The following is a 19233-nucleotide window of genomic DNA, read 5'->3' as shown; positions in this document are numbered from 1 at the left end:
GGACTGTTGCCATACAGGTTCACAATGAATGCTGCATTGTTTCTCCATCATTCATTCATTCATTCATTCATTCATTTTTACAAAGATTGTTACATTTGTTATATCTTTAACTCATTAATGATAACCTCGCCTCACCAGGCTTTCCATTAATGATAACAAAAAAAGGTAATAAAATGGAATGTGTGTGTGTGTGTGTGTGTGTGTGTGCGCGTGTGAAAAACAACAGTGTCGCATGGTGACGACGTACGAGCAAAACAGTACAACGTGCTTGCGAACGTCATAGATCTGCGTCCGACACACATCAACATTTACCAGACCAGCGAAACAACAACAACAGCACACGGTTACACGTGTCGTGTAGGTAATAAACAACCACTATTGTCTTTGTTTGTCTGTTGCTAGTACATGCTGCTGCTGCATGCAGCGGAACGTAACGTAACGTTGTAGTTACATATTTTGCTGCATTGTTGACTGCAGCTGCAAGCATAGATGTAGCCCTAGAATGTCTCTTATTTTCGGTCGATTGACCCTTTGGGTAATCCCTCAAATAGAGCCATAGAACGCTCCCATGGCGCGGCGGTTAGCAAATAATCTGCGCGGCACTAAAGTGCTGCGCGCTACTTGTGTACTCACCCAATAATTTATTCCTCATCCTGGGAGAACGATATTGTCCTGTAGTGTTATATCCATTTGAAAGTTCTGGCTGAAAACATGTACTTTGTAAAATATCACCACTTAACATGAGCCAACACGGACGACTGACACGACCGGGCGAGGGGCCCGGAATGACTGCTGGACTGAATATATCAAAACTTCCTTTGGGAAGCACAAAACGTACGGGGCACACAATCACGCAGGTGGTGTGATTAGTCACCCCACGTCAATCACAAGCACCTGTCAATTGTGTTGCCCCGTACGTTTTGTGCTTCCCAAAGGAAGTTATGATATATTCAGTCCAGCAGTCATTCCGATCCCCTCGCCCGGTCGTATAAGTCGTCCGTGTTGGCTCGTGTTAAGTGGTGATATTTTACAAAGTACATGTTTTCAGCCAGAACTTTCAAATGGATATAACACTACAGGACAATATCGTTCTCCCAGGATGAGGAATAAATTATTGGGTGAGTACACAAGTAGCGCGCAGCACTTTAGTGCCGCGCAGATTATTTGCTAACCGCCGCGCCATGGGAGCGTTCTATGGCTCTATTTGAGGGATTACCCAAAGGGTCAATCGACCGAAAATAAGAGACATTCTAGGGCTAGCATAGATGCTGCTATTCATGCTAAACATGCAGCTTCATTCATTTCTTTTGTCATGCACAGGCTAGAAGACTTAGGACAGGTCCAGTAAATTGCAGATTGGTGCTCTTTCTCAAGGCGGTTTTGAAGGAGGGTAGGGACTAGGGACCATAGAGTATGGTAGGCCACTGTTTGATGGCTGGTGGTAGGGCATTCCACATTTTGGTGCCATACAAATAGTATAATGCAGGGGTCTTCAACGTTTATAGTCTAGTAAATCTAGGGAAAAAATACACTCAGGTTGGGCAAAATTGTATTATTTAGTTTTTCAACTGACAGGAAATTAGGTCTACTAGCCAGAATAAAAAATCTACCATGATCTGCTCACTGCAAATACCCACAGTGGCCAAATCAAGTTGGGCTCCCATCGACTTTCTATACAGGAGGAAAATACCCAGAAAAAAAAATCTGCTTTAAGTAGGATGTGAGGGGTCTAACTAGGGGTTTGACATGATGCTGACTCCATTGCAAGCATTTGTTTTGCACAAAAAACATTCTTTGGGCTAACAATGGCCCCAGAAAATGATGGTTTAGTGATGAAAAGTGATGAGTCATCACTTTTCCACAGTTTTGTGGGCGTTTTATGGGGCCAATGAATGTTTTTGTGCAAAACAAATGCTTGCAATGGATTCAGCATCATGACAACCCCTAGTTAGACCCCTCACATCCTACTTAAAGCAGATTTTCTTTCTGGGTATTTTCCTCCTGTATAGAAAGTCGATGGGAGCCCAACTGGATTTGGCCACTGTGGGTATTTGCAGTGAGCAGATCATGGTAGATTTTTTATCCTGGCTAGTAGACCTAATTTCCTGTCAGAATCAGTTGAAAAACGAAATAATACATTTTTGTCCAACCTCAGCTTTATTTTTACTGGACTATTAGTTGAGAGAGAGATGAAGCAGGAACCCCCAAAACCTTCTCATAGATTCCATCGTTTCACAGCACGATCATCAGTGTATTTTGGATTCATGTCCATTTGTGTTTTCAGATATTCAACCACTTTAACCGTCACTACCTAATAAACTGTCTGCTCTTTTTCCCCTCTACACCAAACCTCTTTGCCGAAAATAGCCGATCTACAAGCTGCGAGGCGTTGTGAGGTTGTAGATCTGCTATTTTTGGCTACAGTTCTCAGAATATGGACGCTAGGGTTCAAGTGGTTAATATAAAAAATGGGGGGGGGGAAAAACGTTATCACTCAAAGATTTGTAGGACCCCATGTAGTAACTCTGAGGACCCCCTGTTGAAGACCCCTGGTATAATGAATTTATCCCCATGTTTGTGCCGAATCCATGTGGAATGAGATCAGTGGAGAGAGTGCCTCTCTGGTGTTGTGTGCCCCTGGAGAGAGGGCGAGTGCCAAAGTCCGGCCGGTATATTCGGCCGGCCGGCCGGTCTATTCGGCCGGCCGGGTAACCTAACCCTAACCCTAACCCTAACCCTAACCCTAACCCTGACATCCAAAAGACCTCCATATGACGTCAGAGTAGGACCCGACCCCGAAAAGACCTCCGTACGACGTACGACCCCGAAAAGACCTCCAAAAGACCTCCATATGACGTCAGAGTAGGACCCGACCCCGAAAAGACCTCCGTACGACGTACGACCCCGAAAAGACCTCCAAAAGACCTCCATATGGCGTCGGAGTAGGACACCGGCCATCTGAATTTACTAGCGGCCGTCCGAGGACTTTGGGACTTTGGGACCTTACTGGGCCCCTGGGCGTTTCTGACTCTTCTGACACTGGTCTCTTGAGCACTGGTTCCCAAACACTGGGTCAGTGGGTCGGGACCCATTTGTGAGTCATTGATCAATTTTTATGGGTCTCGAGTGAGTCAAGACTCGAGCAAAAATCGCTTTTTATTTTCCTATCCTATTTCAAAGGATTTTCCCTCCCTAAAAACAACCACATCTAAGAAATACTATAAATAAAAAATTATATTATGTAATTAAGAAGTAGTGAAAATAGCTATAAGCTTGTAGATCTTTTCACTAGTTTGGGTCTCGGGCAAACGTCTAATTTCTCTTTTGGGTCTTGAGCTAAAAAGGTTTAAGAACCACTTCTCTTGAGTATCTTGAAAACCAGGCACAGTGCAAGTTGCTGTACTCCAGTGGTGTGATATGGATTTTAGAAGTGTGGGTCCTCTAAAGTCATGACGTCATGCACGCACGCTGTTTTTATTGTTAATTAGTGTGTGCATATGAGGCGCGCGTGCGTGCAGCAAAATAAGTGTGGGCTCGCTGAGCCCACGCGAACCCATGGCATCTCACCCCTGCTGTACTCTGTCCTCTACCCTGAGCCACGCACCCTAGCATGATTAGCAGGGCTTAGATGAGTCCTAGGTGTAGTGCTAGTCTGACTAGTTTGTTTTGAGAGGTCTGTAGTTTTGTTGTGCTTCAAACATGTGGTACGCGGTCCCGAGTAGAGCGGCAGGCTGTCCTCGCTCGCCGCATTTATATTGTTCAATCAATGTTAATTTAACTCTGAAAGTGTACAAATGGAAGCAAATAGACCATTTGTGTTTGATATTGTCTGTTTTAGGCCACCTTTTTATGTGTGAATTTAAGTTCTTTTGATGTGATGATTGTATTGTTATATTGTCGCCTACTTGGGCTATTTAATTTTAACTCCCTATATAAACTTGAGTTACTTTAAGGCGCAAGCCGGTATAAAAGGACTTGAGTCACTTCTATTTTTTTGCTTTTTTTTTTATATTAACCACTTCAACCCTTTTTTGGGGGGGAAATTAGCAGAAAATAGCAGATCTACAAGCTCACAACGCCTCACACTTTTCAGACTGTGACAATTATTTGGGGACCCCCTGTTGGGAACCACTGCTATGTAGCACTGTCTGTCCATCATATAGTACTCACTGTGTGTAGACAGGTGGCAGCAGAAACACAGAATGGGGTCATTTTGATCCGGGACTCCCAGTCATGTCAAAACGTCTGTCAGTGTTTCATGCCTTAAGGCCTATTTTATACTTAATTCCGTGCCGGTGTCGTGCTCAGTAAATAGCAGATCTACAAGCTCTCGACGCATTACAAATTTGACATGTTGTGAGCTTGTGTATCTGTTATTTCCGGCATGCAAAACTTAGACTACGTCTTTATACAGAGACAGAAACAATTCACACAACCAAGACTCGTGTATCTGTTATTTCCGGCATGCAAAACTTAGACTACGTCTTTATACAGAGACAGAAACAATTCACACAACCAAGACTCCCTTATCGGGAGATAAGCGACCGTCACTCACGTCGCATACACAAACTCAGGAGGGAATATGGGAAATGGGACAGATCCATGTTGATGACATTAGAGATACTGTGTACTGCTTACTGCCTGATTTTAGGCCAAAATCTGTAGGATGTCCAGAAATGTGTTTTGCAAAAATCAGCCTGATGGTGGCCCTAGAAGAGAGCCATGTGAGAAATCAGGGGCGGAGAGGTTGTGATTTGCCAGCCAAGGAGTGTGTGTGCAAAGTTTGGCATCGATATGGCCAACGGTGGCAGTGATAAGAGTAGGGGCAAAAGTGTGACACGTGACGGACGGACTAAAAAAAGACTAATTTATCCCAGTTCCCACATCATTGTTGACTGACACGGATCACTCACATGATTTGAATGTCTGACAACCAGGGCTGTCAAGATATGACATTTTATATGACGATTAATTGTCACTCAAATAATTGCGATTAACGATTTAATAGTGTTTTTTGTCGTTGATAATTGCATTTCTGTTTGGCTTTTAGGCTTTGAAGTTGCACATGGCAGATATGACACATAACCCATTATACAAAGAAATTATGGACTCATTTGACAACTTTAGTTTCTACTTAAAAAAATAACATTGATAGTGGAAATAGCCGATCTACAAGCTCACAACGCGTCGCGATGCGACGCGTTGTGAGCTTGTAGATCTGCTATTTCCACAATTTTTTACTTAAAAAAAATATATATTTGAAACATTTTCAACATTCACGATTACGACGATTATGAAAAATAATCGCGATTGTGTAAAATAATTGCGATTAGACGATTATGTAATAATTGTGACAGCCCTACTGACAACAGGAGGAATTCACACACCACCTTTACCCCAGTAAGCTGCTAGGGAACTTGGGGATAAGGTTATGTTTTCCAGTCCGACACTGAATCGATTCAAATCAAATGCAGCAAAGTAAATTGATTGGTTGATGGATTGATTGAATACTTTACTGGTCAGAAATGTAAACGGCACGTTGTACAGTAAGACACCAGTAAGACTCCCTACTCGGGAGATAAGCGACCGTCAGGTCGCATACACAAACTTTAGAAGGCAATGGTAGGCAATCAGGAGGGAATATGGGAAATGGGACAGATCCATGTTGATGACATGACTTTAGAGATACTGTGTACCGCTTTGTGTGATTTTAGACCAAAATCTGTAGGAGCAGTGTCCAAAAATTTGTTTTGCAAGAATCGGCCTCATGGTGGCGCTAGAAGAGGGGCATGTGAGAAATGAGGGTGGAGGCTGTGGTTTGGCAGCCAAGGTGTGTGTGTGCAAAGTTTGGCATGGATAGGGGCAACGGTGGCGGAGATATGAGTAGGGGAAAAGTGTGACGTGACGGACAGACTGACAGAGTGACTGACTGACAGAGTGACTGACAGACTGACAGACTGACTGACAGACAGCCGGTGAAGGTTTTGAGAGTAACTGCGACCTGACGGTCGCAATTAAAGCTAAAAAGGATACAAAAAAAAAAAACCTGTGGACTTGATTTCCATTGTGTAGTCCTATATATTCAATTCATCAACATAGCAAACACAAATCTGGCAGCACTTTGGGCGTCGGGTACCTTTTTACTCTACGACAAAACAAAAACATTTCCGACAAGCTGTGCGCTAAACCGGTGATTCAGCGTTATGCAATGTGTGCCCTTTCATCTGCTCTTCCATGTGTCTTCCTGACTGACTGCATATCTTCTCTCCGGGCCTTATGTTTCCTAATCAACCATGAGGTCATCGTGATGAGGAGCCTTTTTTTAACACCCTATAAAGGTGTCTATAGTGTTCGCATGCAGTGTTTTGGAACTGCCACTTAACACCAAGTTAAACCACAGCCAATGAAGACAGAGTCCGAGTAAGATGTGACCATTTAATGAAACCAGTTAAGTAGCAGATTCACAGGGCACACTTCAAAGTGACCAGTTAATTGGCTATTCACACTTCAAAGTGATTAGCAGAATGATATACACCTGTGCACTAGGCACTGCTCTGCAGACAGCAGCAAACATGGTCAAATAATTAACTTCCAAATACAACATAAACGTTCACAAAACGCCACAAAGGGTTCACAGAGAGTTACAATAACTGAAATCAGCAATAAAACTTAAAGTTATACCATGTAACTTTTTTTATAAAACAAATCTTAAAATTGTCCTAACTGTTAAATCGCTAAAGTTTTAGAACACCCACTCCGTTATTTTCAGCTTCTAAAGCCTTCTCTTTATGTTTTCTATGAGCCGTGAGGGGGGGAGAATTTCGCTGCAAAATTGCGTCATCACACTACTGGCCAATCACAGCGAGGGTTATACACTGCCGGCCAATCACAGCGCATCTTGAAGTGGGGTCGCTATGGCGGCCATATTTGTAGTCGCCCGTGTGTCTCTATACTCAAAAGGTAACCTCGCCTACCAGGCAGGGTGAAGGAGTCCGTTTCTCCGGAATGCCTGAACGCACAGGAACCAGGGACCCCTCTAAAGATAGATCTCGGCGAGGTGGAGGCAGACGAGGTGGAGGCAGACGCGAAAAACGGCCGAAAGACGCGGACGCGACCGCGGTTTGCTATAGGGCTACTGACCACTAGTTGAGCATCTTACACAGTATAGCTTTAAGGCATTGCCTCTAAAATGCTTCCAAGTGGGTTAGGTTGTTTTTAGGCTCACAGCTCTGAACAGTGAGCCGCGTCTCAAGTCCTTAAATAATTCCTATTTCCTTCACTTGTTTCCTATTTCCTTGTATGTTAGTCCCGCCCACTTGGAGTTGGCCTATCACCTGTGATGTTGTCATCAGAAATGGCCAATGGAACGTCTCCTCTTCTCTATTTCCTCAATGGGAGGGACTAACATACAAGCAAGGAAATAGGAAATAGGAATTATTTAAGGACTTGAGACTCGGTTGTCTGTCTCTCTATGCATTGCTGCATCAAAATGGAGCTGACAGGAAGTGACTCTTCACTTACACAAAACGTTTTCAAAATAAAATGCAGTAGTATACATCTTCACAATAAAGTTGTTGCAAGCTTTTTCACTGTTAACAGAAATAACAACATGTGGCTTTAACTAATTACTTCAAGTGAAATATAATAAATGGAAAGAATAAACATATGCCTAGGGCAACACAGTGTCTGTGCGTGAATCCGTTTCCAGATTGAGTATTTATTCATTATCAGAGAACAGCATTCACCCATTACCACAGTAAGACTCCCTAATCGAGAGATAAGCGCCCGTCAGGTCACGTGTACACAAATTGGCCTGTGTTTAGGGCAAAATCTGTAGGAGCAGTGTCCAAAAATGTGTTTGAAAAGATCGGCCTGATGGTGGTGCTAAATGGGACAGATCCATAGACATGAGTAGGGGAAAAGTGTGACGTGACATGACATGACTGCTAAATTATTATAATTTCTTTGTAATTTACCCCTTTTTATCCCCAATTTAGTTGTCATGCCAATTGATTCCTCCTCACACATATTTGTGTGTAGTTGTCGCTGCTGTTGCATTATATCCTACTGACTCATCTGCCAGTGAGTTGTTACAGTTGCGCTGTGAACTCGGTCAACTCAGAGCTGCCGTCTTGGTAGAGTCTTGGAATCCGAAGGTTTCCAGGTTCGATCCTCCTCCTGGCTGTGTGTCGAAGTGCCTTTGAGCAAGACACTGAACCCCAAACTGCTCCTGATGATCTGTATGGTGCCTTGCATGGTGCCTTCCTCTGTTCTGCCACCGCTGTGTGTGAATGGGTGAATTTTAACTGAAGTACATTGCAAAGCGCTTTGAAGGATCACAAAAACTAGAAAGGCGCTAATATATTAATGCAGTCCATTTACCATTATTGCGACCGTAGGTCGCACTTACTACAGAAAGCTGCTCGAGGTGTCCGTCCGTCCGTCCGTCCGTCCGTCACACACGTCACACGTCACACTTTTGCCCTGCTCATATCTCCGCAACCGTTGCCCCGATCCATGCCAGATTTTGCACACACACTCCTTACCTGCCAAACTACAACCTCCAAGGACCCCCGGAGCTCCAGGGACCCCCAGCTCCCTCGGGGACCCCCAAGTGTAAAAAATGAGCACATGTGCAAAAATTACCAAATGACCACCCCAACGGGGCTGCTCACGGGGCATTCCCGGGGACCACCCACTCCTGGTGCTCCAGAACGGATGCAAAAGTGGTGGCGCCCCCAGTGGAGGACCCCCTGCCACTGCAGCTCACATAAAATGCCGTAACTCCGGCTAGGAGCGACCGGGAGAGCCGGGGCCGGTACATATTCGTCCGCCTTGGCGGCGCGGAGACCCCACCCCTCATTTCTCACATGGCCCTCTAGCGCCACCATGAGGCCAATACAGATTTTGCCCTAAAATCACGAAAATCACTACACAGTATGTCTACACTCATGTCATCAACATGCTCAGGAAGATTTTGGAAAAACACATTTTTGCTCTATTACCGATTAGGGAGTCTTACTGGTAGTTTTCATTTTTGGAGTGGATGTCCTTTACTTGGGTCCTTGTGGCTCACAGGGAGAACATGGTCAGTGCACCTCCTCCTGACTGAAGCACAAGGCACCCCAAAATTCAACCTTTCTTCTAACATAATAATGTCCTCTTTTTAACTTTGACACTGTCTTTTTTCTTTTGATTGATTCACCACTTTATTAACAGTTGCGGGGAAAAAAAGGCATGGTGGCAAAGATTTATACAAGAGAATTCTAAAACAAGGATAACCTAGATAAGCCCTCCGGGCTCTCAGGCTATCTATCTATCAGGATAGAAAGACAACATTGATGTTTATCTGGTTCAGGTTGACCGCATTCCCCACGCACAATAATTATTATACTTCAATTGCTACGTTGAGGCTTTATCTATGGCAACAACGCAAGTCACATTACAAGCATTTAACTTTGAGCTTTTACTTGGACCAGGGTTAAGAGATTAGATGTAGCCGAATATAGCTCCAATATGCTCATCATCATCATCAGGTTCGCATTGAGAAATCAGCTTGCATTGACTTGATTGTTGCAGTCGAGCAATGGACCCCAAAAGCAGAAAGAAAGACAAAAGAAAAAGTTAACTGAAATTGTACATTGATTGCTTCCTAAAGCAGGTGTTTTTAAAGGATGTTGTTAAAGATAAAGTTGCAGTTCGGCCGTGCAAAAAACACAGGCCTACACACAGTAAGTGCTGTGGAGCTCACTACTGTAGTCGGTCATTAGTATACAGGTTAGCTGATGAGCCAGATTCTCTTGCCTTGCAGGGCTTGAGCCTGTACTTAGACTTAATACAAGGCTTGTGTACAAACTGTATTACAGTGCTTGTAGCTTTGATGACATGGTTGCATGGTGCAGGCCTAATCTTTTACAACAGTCATCATGCCCCCAATGCCCCCATGTTATAGCCATGTCCAAATGAAACTTAAGAGTAAAATAAAATGTTTGACAGTATGTAACATGACTCAAATATCGTCGTTGTCGGGTGGAAACCAAAACCATTCCTTTTTTATATCATTAAAAAAAATGAACTAAACTAGTGAAAACAGCCGATCTACAAGCACACAACGCCTCGCACCGCGAGGCGTTGTGTGCTTGTAGATCGGCTGTTTTCACTACTTTTGTGCGACGGCCTTGTCTGATGAAGCAGGGCTTTACTTTGGGAAAAAAAACGTACAAATTTGAAACTTGGAGATACAAGGTTTCTGCCCGACAGTGACGATATACTAGCAGGCTATAAATTGTCTGTTTATAATTTTCATTACCAAGTTAGTAGCCATTCGGGTCTAAACCATTTTGGAAGAGGTATTTCACCATCCTTTGGCAGATACAAAAAAGAAGGACAGCTGTTCAGGTAAAGATCACTGCTGTGCTGCTGTGCGGTTATAGAGAGGACCTGAAGGAGCGAACCCAGGGCTTCATTTTCTGTTTTCATTTGCTCGTGCGGAGGCTCGCTGATTCCTAGATTACAGCCAAGCCCTGTGGGGGTTGTAATGGTTTACAGATACACTCTCTCTCTCCCCTACTGTCCTCACAAAATCCTTCCACGCTCGTTCTCTCTCTCTCCAATGTCATCACAGCCCCTGCCAGCCACCAACACAGGCATGAATCCTGACTATATACTTGGCGGCGTGGCGGGAGTCACGCGTAGGGATGGGACGATAATCGTTTATCGAGATAAAAAAACATAATACAATAATCGTATCGTGAAATTCTCTGTGATGCACTGGGATCAATGCACTAGGATCAGTTCACCTTTTATCTGCCGAGCTGCATATCATGTGCCATTTATTTTAAACCCTCTATAATTGGTAAATAACATACTTTTTTTCACTCCTTACCAAATCTCTTTGACAACAAATATCTACAAGCTCACAACGCGTCGTGTTGTGAGGTCCTCTTCACAAGCAACACTTAACAATACAAATAAATGAGAGTAACGCACATAAAAAAACGAGCAATGAACTATCTGTCTATCCCTAGAATATCCACCTATTACAGAGGAACCTTTCCTAATAGCCAAGCTTTTGTCTGCTGCTTTGACCTTCTGTCAGGTCTGCTCTGTCAATTTGACAACATTCCAGAAATAATAGCCAGTTTAAGCATCGCAACGGCAACGGCAGATGACAACGGTAACCGGAAATGATCCCCGCTCGATAGATAAACCTGCCGTCGCCCCAGCCGTCTCTACTACGGCAGAAGGTCCCTTCCCACGTAGCGCCTACTCCGTCTGCTGCGTGTACGCGTCGCCATGGGAACCAAAGCGTTCAGTGAAAGGGGTGGGAACCCGTCGTCGCCGAGGCTTTGCTTAACCATTTTGATCGCTACGGCGATTATGTCATAGCAGCCGTAGTCCGCCTGGCGTTGCCGTCCTGAAAATCATCGAGCTTAAACTCGCTAATACCTGTCCTACAGTATCTGTCTTCTACCTGTATGCTGCAGATAAAACAACCGTGGCCAAACACATTGATCAGAAGCAAGACACATTTTCTTTTATGTGCAAAAAAGGTTTTAGTTCCAACATGGCATCTTCCTCAAACGAGTTCATAGAAAATGAAAGGGAAATCTTTTTTCGTTGTCTCTGTTTGATACAAGTAGGGATGGGACGATATGAAAATGTCATATCACGATTATTGTGAGAAAAGAAGTGGCGATTTACGATATTATCACGATAATCAAAATCCATTATCCTGGGGCGGAACATTTGCCAAAAAATAGACGATCTACAAGCTCACGATCTGTGAGCTTGTAGATCGGCTATTTTTTGGCCAAGACACTTGATAGAGAGTTAAAAAAGACTGTATCAAGTACTTATTATAAGTACCTTTTACCAATTATAGAGCGTTTAAGTGGTACCGGATGCAGCTCGGCAAATAAAAGGTGAACTGATCCCAGTGCATGACGGAGGACGATATCACGATAAAGTAAATCTCCACGATACGATTATCGTGAGTGTTTTTTTATCACGATAAACGATAATATCGCGTATCGTCCCATCCCTAGATATAAGATGATTATAAATATGATATTATTGATTTGCAGATGCACACAGCGATGAGTGCGACAGTCAGAGAAATCCACATCAGCGTGGAAGGCGGTTATCAGCGGACCTTCTTTCTGCGTGTGGATTGGAAGGCAGAGATGTGCTTTCCTGACAGATGTTCCTTCCAGGTGCTACTGACAGATGGACAGAATGCTTGGAGAGGAAAAGGTAAAGCCAGTTTTAATTTTGACAGCTAATTTTTACGTAGTTTTTAGTCATTGGTCTTTTGAATATTCAGTCACATTTCAGTCTTCTGAATTGTTTTAGTTTTATTCTAGTTTTAGTTGGACTAAATATAAGACAGGGGTCTTCAACGTTTTCAGGCCAAGGACCCCTTAGTTGAGAGAGAGATGAAACAGGGACCTCCACAACCTTTTCATAGATTCCATATAGTTTGACAGCACGATCATCAGTGTATTTTGGATTCATGTTCATGTGTGTTTTCAGATATTTAACCACTTGAACCGTCAATACTTAATAAACTTGACCTTTCACTCTGTACTTAGTCTGCTCTTTTTCCCCTCTACACCAAATCTCTTTGCCGAAAATAGCCGATCTACAAGCTCACACGAGGCGTTGTGAGCTTGTAGATCTGCTATTTTTGGCAACAGTTCACAAAATATGGACACAAGGGTTCAAGTTGTTAATATAAAGAAAGAGAAAAGGTTACTATCACGCAAAGCTTTGGAGGACCCCCTGTAGTAACTCTGAGGACTCCCTAGGGGTCCTGGATCCCCTGTTGAAGACCCCTGTCATAAGATTTTAGAAGACTAAATCTAAATTTAAACATTTATTCATAATAGTCATAATATAGTCATAGTTTTAGTCATCATTTTGATTTCGTTTTTGTAGGTAGTAAAAAGGTAGTCAATGAATAATTTCCGCCATAGTTTTTAGTCAACAAAATGAACACTTTAAATGTTTGAAAAGTCTTTGAAAGCTTTCACGTATAATGACATGCCCACAATAGGGACACCATGTTTGAAGTTGTTTACGAGAGAGAGCGTGTAACTGACCTCAGCACCTGTTTACAATTGTGGGATTAATTAGGTATGCAGTGTGCACTGGTAGTATCGGCTTGTATTCACCTTGTAGACTGGCATCGGCCTATTGGCCAAAAAGATGACACGATAATCAAAACCCATTATCCTGGGCGGAACATTTGCCAAAAAATGGCAGATCTGTAAGCTCACAACGCGTCGCAACGCCGCAACCCGTTGAGAGCTTGTAGATCGGCAATTTTTTGGCTGAGACATTTGATAGAGAGTGAAAAAAAGACTATCCAGTACGTATATTATAAGTACCTTTTACCAATTATAGAGGGTTTAACTCATTTAGTGCCACCCCTTTCACCACTAGAGGGCGCCCAGTGGCCATAGAAAATCCCATAGAGATATGCTGGTATATGCAGAAGCCCTGCAGCCATGACTTGCCTGAACACTTTCCTTTGTGCATGTACAGGAAGAGGATGAAGTTAGCTTGAAGTTAGCTATTGGCTACCAAGCATTTTAGAAGCCTTATTTTCGTCAACTTAGCCATGATTAAACCTTGCACACCTCATGCATGGGAAAAAAACAGAGAAGAATGAGCTCTAAAAAATCCAATGCAATCCTGGATTGCATTGGAGTGGATTTGTGCAGTTTGTTCAAAGCTTTCAAACAAAAAAATCCGATTGGAAATCCGTTCAGGCATTCTTGAGATAATCGCCATTATGTTTTACATGTTATGTAAACAAACATGGCTGCCCTGTATGTTAGATGGGGTTGTATGGGGGTGGAACATGCAAAATCGCGATTGAAATCATGTTCACTAGATTTGATGGGGTCCAAAAAAAAAAATTCAAAAAAAAAATTTTCAAAAAAAAAAGATTTTTTTTTTTTTTTTTTTTTAATATCCCGAACTAGTTCGGGATAGGCACTCTGGGATGCGATAATATATCCTGAACTAATTCGGGATAGGCACTCAATGAGTTAAGTGGTACCGGATATGCAGCTCTGCAAATGAAAGGTGACTCGATCCCAGTGCATGACGGAGGCCGATATCACGATACATAAAATCTCCACGATACGATTATCGTGAGTGTTTTTTATCACGTCCCATCCATAGTGTTATAAGAAGAATAGAGAGGACACCAGATATCCCCGCCCGTCCACTTGCATTGAGTTGCTCACCCAGCGCATGAGGCGTTTTCACCCCTTCTTCCGGGTAGTAAAACCGTGACATAGTGGGGCCACTGTGATGCATTTTGCGTCATAGTTTGTGTTCATGGACGCGCTGGGGCTCAAATTCATGAAGGAGCACTTCCGGTATGAACGCGCGTCAATACAAAGAAGCCTAGTGCGCGTTCATGTGTTAGAAGCCCCAACTGCAGTACCTCAAAACGGCCACTATGTCTATGTCCATTGCGCTTCAGGGCTCCACCAGGGTTCTGGGGGCTTGGTCCCATCCCTATATGAAGCATCAACTGACTGGTTTTCTTCTACCGTGCTGTTGCGTTGCAGTGGGCGAGGCCAAGGTTCGGTCCGAGGCGGAGGAGCTGGAGATGGAGAAGGAGCGATACATCCACGACCTGCAGCAGGCTCTGATGGGCACAGAGGAGACCTCCTCCAACTCTTCCTCCTCTCACTCTTACGCCTCTTCCTCCAACAGCACACAGTGCAGCTTCACCCTGACCCCGCCCCCTCCACTCAGCGGCCGCTGCCTCAGCACCGTGACACTGGCCTATGAGAAGGTGCAGAAAGGCATCTCGGTATGTGGCACGCACGCACGCACACGCACACGCACGCACGCACGCACGCACACACAGTGCAAAACACACCATCCACCCATAGACACATAACGATACATACGATCTACAGTAACAGATCAGTTTCATAATTTCTTTTAAGCCATTTAGGCCTGGGAATATTGAATGCTTTAACTATTGAAAAATAGCAGATATACAAGCTCACAGCGCGGCACCGAGTGCCGCGCTGCGAGCTTGTAGATCTGCTATTTTTGAAAAAGTCGTGAAAATGTGTGCAAATCTTTGAAAATATGTATTTTCAAGGCAACAGTCCGCCATTCCGAAACACCGCTATTCCGAAGCAGGGTTAGGGTTAGGTTTAGGGTTAGGGTTAGGGTTAGGGGTAGGGTTAGGGGTAGGGTTAGGGTTAGTTAGGGTTAGGGTTAGGGTTAGGGTTAGGGTAAGGGTTAGGGTTAGGGTTAGGGGTAGGGGTAGGGTTAGGGTTAGAAGTCAACGTTCGGAATAGCGGTGTTTCGGAATGGCGGGGTGTAACCATTTTCAAAGCGAACGTTTGTAACTCAAATTTTGCTTCTGGGTGGTCCCTGGAACGAAATATTTTGAGATGGGTGGTCCGTGGCCAAATACATATCATTTTGGGGGTCCTTCACATGAAAAAGTTTGAGAACCACTGACATAGTAGTCTCTCAAGAACAGACTAACTGAGCTCCAGTTAAGTGAAAAGGACCCTTTCTTTGACGATGGCTAGCCAGATTGCTGACATATAGGTTTTTCAAAAAACCTTAGAAGGATTCAAAAGACACTTATTTAGAATCAGGTCAAAATTCAAGTTTTCAAGATTTTTCAAAAAATAGCAGATCTATAAGCTCGCAGCGCGGCACCGAGTGCCGCGCTGTGAGCTTGTATATCTGCTGTTTTTGAATAGTTAAAGCATAAAATAATAATACACAATAATTTGTAAGACAAATGATAATAATAATAATAATAATAATACATTTTATTTATAATGCGCTTTACATTCTTACGAATCTCAAAGTGCTACAAAGGCAAACAATGCATAGAGGAAACAGCACATAAAGGCAACCAATAAAATTACATGGGACTAAAATCAGGGCAAGGACAAATAACAACTAAAATAATTAAGAAAATGCTTTGCCTTCTAAATCAGTAGTTCTCACACTTTTTCTTACTTCAAAATGATTCACCCCTTTTTCAAACGCTTTTTCAAATTAGATTTTTCAAAAATGTTCAAACATAGTAGATGTACAAGCTCGCTGTGAGCTTGTATATCTGCTATTTCTGAAAAGCCAAAGCAAAAAAAAAAAGAAATCCAAAATGAAACAGGTGCTCTCCTGGTTTTAACACAATTTGTAGGCATATGAGGGTTGCCTGTCAGTCCTAATCAATAAAAGAGTAGATAAGTAGATTTTCATGAATACAACTACACATGCAAACTTGATCCAATCCAATCCGACCAACATTCAGGGCGGCTTGCACCAAGAGGGATTAAATAAATCTTAGTTTAGGTTTAATCAAGGGTTTGTTGATCTAGGTTTTATTTTAAATCGAGTTGCGTTGCACCACTTACATTTAAGCATTGCTTAACACTAGGGATGTTAATCGACGCATTATTGGCGAATCGACGCGTCGCGGCCGAAAATCGACGCGTCGATCGACTTTTTTCACTTTTTTTCCGCTAAGCAGCAGCTGAGAGGAGAGCAGCACAACGGGCCGTTGTGCTGCGTTGTCAACGGCGCATTACTTTAAACAACACAACGTATGCTGCACCCATCAGAACTTGCATCAAAGCCCTAATAATAATGATAATACATAATTGCTATTCCTTCTTAGCATGGAGTCTGTTCTCTAGAGACTAGAAGCGGAGTGACAATAAGTCCATGGAACGTGCGGGAGCGCTGACCGCTCGCTCTCATATATCCCCGGTGTGTCGCATTAACGTTAAAGAGTAGTGTGGTTTGTGATCATCGCACACAACGGCGACGCTGCCATTAACAAGCGAGCTTTAGTGTCAAGCGTGCATGCAGAGGCAGGAGGTAAACAAAAGCATCCAGTCCATAGAGTCAGGCAAGTCAGCGCGCACACCTATGACGCGCCCGGTCCAGCAGTGTTTCTCAACCAGTAGTCCGCGGACCTGACTAGCGCCGCATGCATGCGAATGCACAACACAACACATACAGGCATGCACTCGTCTCCGACACACACACACACACACACACACACACACACACACACACACACACACACGGTCCTCTCACATATGGAAAACATTAACGCTTATAACGTTTTTTAACGATTAAAACCTTTTTTGGGGGAAAAACTTTTGAAAAATAAAAAAATATATATATTTTTCGACTTTTCGACTCGTACTTTTTGAGTCGCGGTGAGCGTGAGTCGATCGACGCGTCGATTTCCGATTTTTTTTCACATCCCTACTTAACACCTTGCACTTAGTCATATACAGGTATATACTGTATATATATACATATATATATATATAGAGAGAGAGAGAGAGTAAATGTTCCAGTAACGTTTGTGATTACAACCTCTCAACCTCTCGATGTTCTCTCCCACATCTGTTCTCCTTGATCTTTGCAACACTTTCACTTGCAACATCTGTAAAGTTGGAGTGACCAATTTCAGAGGTTGCAATCGCAGAATTCACGGAAAAAGTTAATCATTCACACACACACACACACACACACACACACACACACACACACACACACACACACACACACACACACACACACACACACACACACACGTGAACATGGGGGTGTGTGTGAATATTCTCTGAGTGAACATTTCAACATACTCTTCAGTTCCCCTTTACATTCTACAAACTCTAATTTGTAATAATAATGAATGCCACTATGTTCGTGGAAACATTCTAGCACTAGACAGGGGTCTTCAATGATTTTCAGGCCATGAACCCCTTAGCTGAGCCAGAGATGAAGCAGGGACCCCCACTACATATTGTATATGTAGGGGAGGTATAACGGATATCAGAACTGTTTCATAGATGGCTTCATAGACTTGTTTGACAGCACTATCATAAGTTTTGGATTCTTGTCAATGTGTATTTTCAGACATTTAACCCATTCAGAACGGGTACACATTATTGTGTATCATTATTTTATGCTTTAACTATTGAAAAATAGCAGATATACAAGCTCACAGCGCGGCACAGATGCGAGCTTGTAGATCTGCTATTTTTGAAAAATCGTGAAAATTAGAATTTTGACACGATTCTATAAGTGTCTTTTGAATCTTTCTAACATTTTTAAAAAAAAACTATGTTTCTGTGTCAGCAATCTGGCCAGCCGTCGTCAAAGAAAAGGTCCTTTTCACTGAACTGGAGCTCAGTGTTCTTGAGAGACTACTATGTCAGTGGTTCTCAAACCTTTTTCATGTGAAGGACACAGCCGCGCTGTGAGCTTGTATATCTGCTATTTTTCACTGGTTAAAGCATTCAATAATTCTAGGCCTAAATTAATCACTTAAACCCTCAATACTTAGAAAACGTCTCCTTTGGCTCTGTATTTGGTCTGCTCTTTATTCCCCCTACACCAAATGGGTATAACCCTAACCCTAAACCCCCCCTACACCAAATGGGTATAACCCTAACCCTAAACCCTGAACTGGAGGTAAATGGGGCACATAGAACCCGGGGAACATAGAAACTGGGAAACAGGGGGGCACGGTGGCGCAGTCGGTACTCGGTAGTGCAGTAGCCTCACAGCTAGAAGATCCTGGGTTCAATTCCCGCCGGGGACGCCGTGGGCGCTGGGGGCGTGCTCTCTCCTCCGCATCATCAGTGCCCATACTCTAGGTAGGGTTGGCAAAAGGGCCTTTCTGTGTGGAGTTTGCATGTTCTCCCCGTGTTCCTGAGGGTAGATACCCTCACAAATACATGCAGTAATCCTGGTCTCGATAATGCCTCCGCCTGGCCAGCCAGGCCACTTGATGGAGGGGAAAGGAACTGGTTGGAATAATGTGTTCCTTCCGCGCGCTACGTCCAGCTGGGGAAACTCCCCCCTTTCAGGTGATAGGAAGCGGCCTGCTCACTCCTCATGTACCGAAGGACGCATATGAGCTCAGTTCGGGGGCCGTCTCCAGGTTGGCAGAGGGAAGGTAGAGCCCAGGATTACAGTTTAGTCAGGGTTACAAAATCGTGGGATAAAAAGAATGAGATTAAAAAAAAGGGAAACATAGGCATGGCCCCAAACTGGCAGGCCTATCCTTTACGGTTGAGTACCGGCCCAATTCAAGCACAACAATGATTGTATTCCTTAATAGCCCAATTTGCAACTGCACTGTATCTAGGCTAATTAGGAGAAACGTTTGAGCATTTAAGCTTCTGCTCAACTTCTGCTCAGTGC

At 43.5% G+C, this 19233-nt stretch overlaps 1 protein-coding gene across 1 annotated transcript in view; it reads left to right on the top strand.

Moving 5' to 3' along the window:
- Positions 1 to 324: 324 nt before the first annotated feature.
- Positions 325 to 19233, top strand: part of LOC308299298 (DNA repair protein XRCC4-like) — a 72712-nt gene continuing 53803 nt past the window's right edge. Inside the window, exons 1-3 of the mRNA XM_080743043.1 lie at positions 325 to 357; positions 12087 to 12255; positions 14589 to 14836. Of these exons, the coding sequence (XP_080599169.1) occupies positions 12087 to 12255; positions 14589 to 14836 (417 nt within the window). The 5' untranslated portion in view covers positions 325 to 357. The remainder of the gene's footprint in view (positions 358 to 12086; positions 12256 to 14588; positions 14837 to 19233) is intronic.

The sequence above is a fragment of the Nannobrachium achirus genome, assembly GCF_963921795.1.
Source record: "Nannobrachium achirus genome assembly, chromosome: 15".
Classification (NCBI taxonomy): Eukaryota; Metazoa; Chordata; class Actinopteri; order Myctophiformes; family Myctophidae; genus Nannobrachium; species Nannobrachium achirus.
This window is presented reverse-complemented; position numbering and strand designations above follow the sequence as displayed.